This window comes from Sinocyclocheilus anshuiensis, unplaced genomic scaffold (assembly GCF_001515605.1).
Source record: "Sinocyclocheilus anshuiensis isolate Anshui unplaced genomic scaffold, SAMN03320099.WGS_v1.1 scaffold253, whole genome shotgun sequence".
NCBI classification, from domain to species: domain Eukaryota; kingdom Metazoa; phylum Chordata; class Actinopteri; order Cypriniformes; family Cyprinidae; genus Sinocyclocheilus; species Sinocyclocheilus anshuiensis.
In genome coordinates this window covers 2,745,933-2,754,978 of record NW_015537969.1, presented here as the reverse complement: position 1 = coordinate 2,754,978, position 9,046 = coordinate 2,745,933, and the positions used below count along the sequence as shown (strand labels likewise).

Below are 9,046 nucleotides of genomic sequence, written 5' to 3'. Positions count from 1 at the left end.
AAATAAATTAATACGTGTGGAAAAAATCCTCTCCCTTCTACCACGCGCTCTCTGTTCTCTGTGGTGCCTCCTCCTAGCAATAATTGCAGCCATTTCAAGCGCAAAATAGTTTAAGACATGCTTTTTTTGGGCGTTAAATAATGGCACAAATGCCAGTAATTTGACGAGCGCGAATGTTAGTAAAATTTGAATACTCTGCTCCCATAACTTGTGTCTGAAAGGGGAGCTCCTACAAATGCATATTCAATAATAACTGTGTCCATGACTTTTCAGCACTAATTCGTTACTGCGTGTCTTTAGTAAAACGTGACCGTACAAATTTAACTCCAAAAGACGGTTTGCGCTGGCGCAAGCTGTTAGTAAAACTGGCCCATAGTCTTTAGGTATTGAATGTGGGAAAAGAGTCTGACCTCTTGTGTATGTTCTTCAGCGTTACCCTGCAGAGGTGACGGATCTGATCAGTGAGGGGGAGATCGGCAGTGGAACCTGTGGACAGGTGTTTAAAGTTCGCTTTAAGAAGACTGGCCATGTCATCGCAGTCAAGGTCGGTTCAGCTCCTGGTTTCTCGGCTCTGTTCGTCCCTGATAATAGTTTGGTTTTTTTTTCTTGTTTTTTGTTTTGGATGGGACCAGGGTTTTAAAAACCTTTGATCAGCAACCCCTAAAAATGATGAATACCTTGCAAGGGACCCCATTCCTAAATTATAAAATCAACAGTATATTTTAGTACTCAAACTTAAAGGGATAGTTCACCCAAAAATGAAAATTTCATAATTTTCTCCCTCATCATGCCATTCCAAACCTGTATGACAAAACTTCTGTGAAACACACAAAAAGATATTTTTAAGGATGTTGATTACCAAACTGTTTTGTGTCCCATTGACTTTTTGTCAATAATATACCAACATTCTTCAGATTATCTTGGTTTGTTTCACAGAAGAAAGTAAGTTATAAATCCCTTTAAGATTTATACTGAGAAAAATAGTAGGTGTGATATCAAATGTTAAAATTAGTGGCATTTACATAGTCGTTGTACTAAAGCCAAAAGAAATTCCAATCAATCACATTTTTGGATGAAGGCGTTTGTGTATCCATGTATTTGTCGTCTTGAACTTTCCTTGTAATTACCAAGTCATTAAAACAGCAGTTAAGGCAGCAGTAATTACTGTTTACTAATTACATCACTGCTCTTGGTTTTTGTTGTTCTAGTAGCGTTTATGTGAGCATGTTTCCTTTGTGTGTTTTTCCCTGCAGCAAATGAGGAGGACGGGTAATAAAGACGAGAATAAGAGAATCCTCATGGATCTGGATGTTGTGTTGAAGAGTCATGACTGTCCGTACATCATTCAGTGCTATGGAGCAATTGTCACCAATGTGAGTAACACACTCATGATCTGTGCTCAATTACCGCATACAGGGTCTGTGGCGTGTTGCTTTAATGATCAGATTTGTTTTATTGGTATTTCAGTTTCACACTTGAAAATAGTAGAAGTGGTCTGATGTCTTTGAAAAGGTTCCAAATTTAATTAAAAATTTTTAGGAAAAACACATCATCAATCTTTGACAACTTTCAATTAATTACTGTGTTTTAGCTGCCAACCTGAAATTTTGTGGATATTTCTGAAATGTGTATGATCTATTTAATTTTGTAGCCATATACCATATTAGTACTCCTAGGGCCAGTTTTACTAACAACTTGCGCCAGCGCAAAAAAACGTCTTTTGGCATTAAAATTGTACTGTCAGGTTTTACTAAAGTGATGAATTAGCACTGAAAAGGCGTGGACTAGGGCTGCATGATATTGGGAAAAAAAATCACATTGTGATATTTTGTTTTTCTGCAATATATATTGAAAAAAAAAAAAAAAAATCACCAGATGACTTGAATAGCTCTATTTGGAAAAAAATAATCAATGATTGGGGGTAGGCAAGTAAATGGTCGCCATGGCAACCACGAGGTGTTTTTGATGGCTCCATTTCTGAAAATGTTCAGGGTAGGGTTGCACCAGCCATTCGTAATTTCTTACTTAAATTAGAACGTTAAGTCCACACTAGAGGCTTAGTAACCACTAGCTAGTTTGTAACTAAATCTATACATTATTTGGTTGCACCAGTAGTTCGTAAGCACTCCGTAAAGTAATGCGTAGTCGCATAATATGATGTTTACCCTAAATCATCCAATAGAAACCTTCAAATATGTGAGCAGAACTTGTTTAAATGCTATGAATTTTAATTTATCCATCATTCTAACTTTTTAGAATTTTTGCCTCACGTATACTAACGGTAAAAACAAGTTTCCATTAAAAACGATACATTAATAAAATTAGTCTATATGTAAGCTATTTTTATATGTAAATAACATTCAGAAACTGTAATTGAAATAAATAAGGATCAATAAATACTGAAAGAAAACAAAGCATAAGAAATGCCATTTATTTATTATTTCATCTGACATGCGCAACACGGACCGAAGCGCACAGAGGCGCACTGTAGATGGGGTGTTGAAGATGCGCAAAAAAAGAAACAAAGTACGTTTATGCACATATTGTTCTCTCTCTTAATATGTACGTGAGTGTAAATGTCAGCAGCATCATATATGCCTAAAGGATTGCAGGTTATAGTGTAAAAGAAGAGCATATTGATGCAGTTCACTCAGTCTGCTATTTTATTCCAACCGTTACTCCTGACCAGACGCTTCCGTAAATATTTAGTTTATACGTAGAGTTACACTTCAACTAAGTGTAATGGTGCAATGAAAAAATATGTAGTAGTGCGTAAGTTGTAACTTAGTGCCCATTTACGTCAAAACTAGGCTAAGTTGTAATTTACGTACAGCTGGTGCAACCGGCTCCAGGTACAGAAATTGAATAATCAAATGTAAAATAACACTACATAGTCTTCACTGTATAACTTAATAAATCTGTGTTAAAGCTACAAAAGTGATTTTTTCTGTGTTTTGTTGTTTGATTAACATTCATGACACAGAAAGCTTCCGGAACATTGAACTGCTGTGAACCAATATAGCCTACTGTTACACATCCATTTTCTTTCTCAAGTATTTACCTTCACCTAAACCATAAGCAACTGTGTTTACAAGGATACTTGCAGAGACATGCATTTTGACAATTTTGCGCGTATGTGTCATTTCAGGCACAAATAGATGCAGAAGTGAACGGAATTCAGTGTTCACGTGCATCTGCAAAGAAAACAATCAGTATAAATATAACGATCAGTATGCTAAACATTGCACATCCCGCGATGTGACTATCGCGGATGCGTACATCGCGATATCGATGCTGAAACGAAATATTGTGCGGTCCTAATCTGATTCTGAAGTATGTTGTATTCTGCTCAAAAAACAAAAAGGACACTGCTAATGTTATCTCACATACTTGCGTATCAGGTTCAGAGGGCACTGGCAACGGGAGTGATGGGGAGGGTTCAAAGGACAGCGCTGCGGGCTCTGAGAGCGACTCTGACGCTGTTGGCTCAGCCGATGAAGAGGGCATAGATGACGAAGAGGCCAAAGAATTGAATGAAGACACTGAAGAAGAGGAGAAAGCCAAGGAGCAGTCTTTTTCCAAGGAGACCAGCAGCAAAGAAGCAGGGGGAACCTCCAAGAATCGCAAAAAAGGAGAAAAATCCTCAGATTCAGAACCAAATGGTACTGGCACCGCAGAGGAAAGCTCGGCAGAGCCGAAAAAATGGAACCTACGGCGGAACCGGCCCATGATGGACTTCACTACAATGGAAGAGCTAAACGAAATGGATGATTATGACAGTGAGGATGACAATGACTGGAGGCCCACACAAGGAAAAAAGAAAGGCAAGGCATCATCTGGGAAGGAGAAAGAAGGGAGTGAGGAAGAGGAGGACGGGGGTAGTGATGAAGAGGACAATGAGGATGATGAGAACGAGACCAGTAGTAGTGACAGTGAGGAAGAAGGGAAGAAATCAAAGGGGAAAGCAGGCAAGAGCACAGGGGCATTTGATGAGGAGGAGACCAATGACAGCCACAGCACATCACATGAGAAGGGCAATGAGGTAAAATCTCCTCTGATATTGCACTACTGTTTAAATGTTTAGCATCGATAAGAAATGTTTTTGAAAGGAATTAATTCAGCAAAGATGCATTAAATTGGTTAAAAGTGACTGTAAAGACTTTATAATGTTACAAAAGATTTCTTTTGAACTTTTGAAAAAAGAATCCATCAAAAAACGCATCACTGTTCTCACAAAAATATTAATCAGCACAACTGTTTTTAATATTTTTAATACTGATGATAAATCAGTAAATCAGCATATTAGAATGATTACTGAAGGATCATGTGACACTGAAGACTGGAGTAATGGCTTTGATATCACATGAATACGTTACATTTTAAAATATATAAAACTAGAAATCAGTTATTTTAAATTGCAATAATGTTCCATAATATTACTGTTTTTAATGTAGTTTTGATCAAATAAATGTTTGTGAACATAAGAGTCTTACAACCCAACCTTGAATTTCAATTCAACTTTTCAGTAGTAGAGTATGTAAAGATCAACACCTTATTAACTTAACTCAATCGTACTCAAAACACAAATTCTATATTCTTCAGAATGCTCAATTTAATTACTTTCTACACACTTTATGGGCTTTATCTTATGTATTTATCAAAGATATTTTGTGGCAGTCTTCCAAGGGTTTTCTTATTCTTGTTTGTTCAAATACTCATACTGTATGTAACTGTCGTAACTCATACTTCATGTTTATTGTTAAGATTTGAATACATTCCACCTACAATTAATGCAAACAACTTCACAAAGTGCAATTCAGATTTGATTTATTAATAAACTAGGCATCTGTCTCCATCATTTACTGAAAACTGGTATGTGTGTGCCCTATTTTTCACATTGAATCTATCTGATAGATAGCTGATCTATCCACATGTTTAAATTTGTCCAAAAGTTCAGTTGTATCAACTTGAATTCTCAAATGCAAATGTATTATTGTGCATTTAGGAATGCACAAGCAATCAGATAATCCAGTCATTGGCTCACATGACATCAGATTGTTGATACAATAGAGCAATCCTTGTGAATGGTCTTATCTGAGAACTTCAGTTTATAGGATTGGCTAATCTCCCAATCTCAGAGGTGGAATTAGAGCAGAAGCTTTAGAGTGGCTTTACTTTTTTGTCTCAGGTTTTTTTCCACACTGGTCCATTGCAGTTTTTTTTTAGAGGAAGATATTTGGATGGTGGTAGAGGACACTAGTTCTATCAGTTGTAACATCCCTTACTAGAGTTGGATTGCTAAATTATCCATTGCTTCCTCAGGACTCTCTGTTGGAACGGCCCCAGACCTGGAGCTCCCAGCGGATGGAGCGTATCCTTATCTGCTGCGTGTGTCTGGGAGACAACAGCGAAGATGCGGATGAGATCATCCAGTGTGACAACTGTGGTGTGACCGTGCATGAAGGTAAAAGCCCAAACTCTGCAGCCTGCCACCGAAAACTCAGCTCAAATATTGATCTCAAATGTTTGCACAAAGTTTTGAAAAATGAGTTTTAGAATATATTTAAATATTCAGTTCCTCCTTTCCCATCGCAAACCTCTAACTTGAACAAAAAAAATCTTAAAGGTGCACTCACATTTTGCTAATTTAATGGTTTAACCTATAGAAATGTATAGCAGTTTTCAGAAATATGATGAATACACACATGATACGAATACTTCAGTCATATCAGTCTTCTAGACAAAGCTCACATTTATATCAAATAATTAGCCTTGTTATGCAATTCATGCACATCATGCAACCGAGTAACTAATAATAATAAGGATGCACCTTGTTTACATAAGAAGGTCCAAAACCATTGGTACTCTTAAGATTAATAAGTAACCCTACATTTTAGGTAGTCATTTGTCACTTAGATAACAATAAAATCTCAAGCAATAATTCTGTTTCTCTTAAGTTTGTTGTGAAACTCGTCTCATCGTATGCCATACACTCGCTGTGTACCTGTACAATAGATTGCATTGTCAAACAAGCGTGAGGAGAATAAACACAGAATGGAGAGTGGTCTTCATCATCCCACATTATTAGCTCATTGTGACTCTGACTCGTTGGAAACAAAAATCAATTACACTTTAAACCGTCTTTTAGTGGTGGCCGTCTCATTCAGACAGGCCCGCTTAACACCAGCCAGGCTAGCTGGATCAATGTGTCACCACTAATTTTCAATTACTCACTGATTTATTTCTTTAATTATTTATTTACTGCTTGTTTTTGTGCTGATGTTCTGTTGATTTGCAGAAGCCTCACAGGTAGTTCTACACAGGGGGGGGGAAGAGTAGTAGAAGCCTGTTCTGCTTGAATACATTGAGATTTTATTGAGATTCAGATTTGTGCACATATTTTAGGTATGAATGGAAATGACCTTCAAAATAAATCAGCTAATTAAAAACGTTTTGCTGCTTATGTGATCTCAAGATATGCAAAAAAAGCTTTACATTTATGAATATCCGTCGATGAATAGTTCACATTAAATCAATAATACACATTTGAAATTGATATGATTTAGTTTCATGTGGTGTGGCGTAGTGCCAAAGGATGAGGATTGTTCAGAGTAAATCAAAAGGTTCAAACACCCTGAGGAACAACAGTCACTGTTGTGCCCTTGAGCAACAAGCTTAATCTCTTGAGGGATTGTCTTTGTAACAAGTAAGTCACTTTGGATTAAAGCATCTGTTAAATGACTACTTATTTACCTGCTTGCTTATCAGATTTCATCTGGTGAGGACGCATTAGTTAATTACATCTTCAGAGCATAGGCCTGTTTGTCCTTTCAGCTCAGCACATAGTAATGAGTGGTTTAAAGGCACAATATGTAAGATTTTTTTATTAAAATATCCAAAAACCACTAGAACAGTGTTATATATTTTGCTGACTTGTGTACTTACATTATCCCAAATGTTTCGAAGAATGTTTAAATCCAGAGAAATAAGCAATTTTAACTAGTGACACGGAGCGTGTCTATAGTGTCATTGTGTCGCCTGCCAATGACGTCATACACCCTCGATTTCCGGTTTTGTTTTGTAGAAAACATGGAAACACCAAAGGCGCTTTAATATGTTGTGCGTTTTAATAGACTGGTGACAACCGCACAGGGTAGCATTATAACAGAACTTTCAAATGTATCTAGTATGATAAAACAGCGCTGCTTTGTTTCCCCCACATACGCACGACCGGAAGGAGCGGAAGTGGTCGACTGTGGCATAATAAAAGCTCCGCTGCTTTCGAGCCGTGTGTCACGCTCGTTCAGCGGCCTCGTTTCGCTTCGACGGCTTTCAGCCTCACCCTGCTTCATTCTACTACGTTAATAAATCATTAGCTCATCCATGAACATGATTTCTGCCCGAGTCCCGTCGGATTGCATCGGCTGTGGGGATGAACTCCCATGATTCCACACTCAGTCACGGCGTCATCAAACTACGCCTTTGTCTATTTGTTTATTTTGAATACGCGCCCTCTAGCGGTGAAAATTACATATTGTGCCTTTAAGAAGTGGAAAACAAAGAATATATGCACTCAATATACTAAACCATGCATGTATAGTTCCCCTATACGTATTGTCATACTACTGTACTTTATGCTACAGCATATGTTCCACCCCCTAGCTGATTCTTAATGAATGTCTCAGTGGATACTAGAAGGGTGAATCTAATGAAGAAGGTACAAAATATTTTGTACAAAATATAAGGGATTAGTTTTGAGAACCATTAGGATTCAGCACAAAATTGTCATTGCTATTGTGGAAAAAAGAATGTATCAATGTAATGAAAATCATGTTTTCTGGTTTAATTCATTCAATGCTTTTTATGCAAAATATAAAGTACCATTTAAAAGTTTGGGGTTGGTATTTTTTTTTATATTTTTGAAATGTCTCTTATGCTCACCAGGGCTTTATTTGACCACAATAGAGTAAAATAGTAATATTGTAGGATATAATTGACATGTGAAATATTTTAATACTATTTTAATTTTATATTAAAATATTATATATTAATAATTTATTTTAATATATATTATTGAGTTAAATGTTTTATATTTAAAAATGTAATTTATTCCTGTAATGGCAAAGCTGAATTTTCAGCAGCCATTACTTCAGTCTTCAGTGTCACATGATCCTTCAGAAATCATTCTAATAACAATAAAAATTTCTTATCTTCATAAATGTTGAAAACAGCTGCTAAAGATTTTTTGTAAGAATAGAAAGTTAGAACTAATAGCATTTATTTGAAAAAGAAGGGGGGGGTTCATATACGATTAATCCACAAAAGTTAGGGAGCATGAGCAATGGCGTTTCTAAAAAACTGTTTGGATCAAGCAATTTTGTAATTTTTCAACTAAAAAAAAAAGTTTAATTCTAGAGCCACTGGGTTGGGTCATTTTTAGTCTGAAGCTGTCAGTGGTGTTATCTAAGTCAAATAAGCTGCACTTTCAAGCTGATAGCATGTCTGAGTTAGAAAATGGTTAAATCTGTCACTGGCTCTGCCATCCTGGTTAGATGACACGTATACAACAGCAGTGAGGGATCCATTCCAAGCACACACTCTTTCTCACGCGCACACACACACACACACACTAGTGTTAATTTAGTTAACGAAGACTGACGAAAAACTTTACCAAAAACCTCTTTTTATTTTCGTCAAAAAAAGAGACAAAATGTTATTGCAGACTGCTCTACACGCCTCTACTACACCAGTTTTCATGAGTGCGGTTGCCAGATATCAAGAGTTCTAATCCCCGAATCAGAGGTTCGCTGTTAAATTGATACATTTTCTGCCCAGTATGTTTTCCTTATTTTAAGCAATCTGGCAACCATGCGCACGCACTCGCTCCTCATTGCAGAAGTGCTAGAGGCCTGCACGGGCTTTAAACTGAAGCCCAAACCCGACCCGTACCCGAGATCGTCTGACCCGACCCGACCTGAGCGGCACAGTTAAATTTAGAGCCCGAACCCGACCCGAACCCGAATTCCCCCCCCCCCCCCCACCAATA

General features: G+C 37.2%; 1 protein-coding gene and 1 long non-coding RNA gene across 2 annotated transcripts in view; one reads left to right on the top strand and one right to left on the bottom strand.

Annotated features, from left to right (window-relative positions):
* The window catches only part of LOC107670015 (uncharacterized), a 718,471-nt gene that overhangs the window by 88,924 nt on the left and 620,501 nt on the right, over window positions 1–9,046 (bottom strand). The window lies entirely within an intron of this gene.
* Window positions 1–9,046, top strand: part of LOC107670007 (PHD finger protein 14-like) — a 118,315-nt gene that overhangs the window by 8,647 nt on the left and 100,622 nt on the right. Inside the window, exons 3-4 of the mRNA XM_016462474.1 lie at window positions 3,402–4,042; window positions 5,323–5,464. Of these exons, the coding sequence (XP_016317960.1) occupies window positions 3,402–4,042; window positions 5,323–5,464 (783 nt within the window). The remainder of the gene's footprint in view (window positions 1–3,401; window positions 4,043–5,322; window positions 5,465–9,046) is intronic.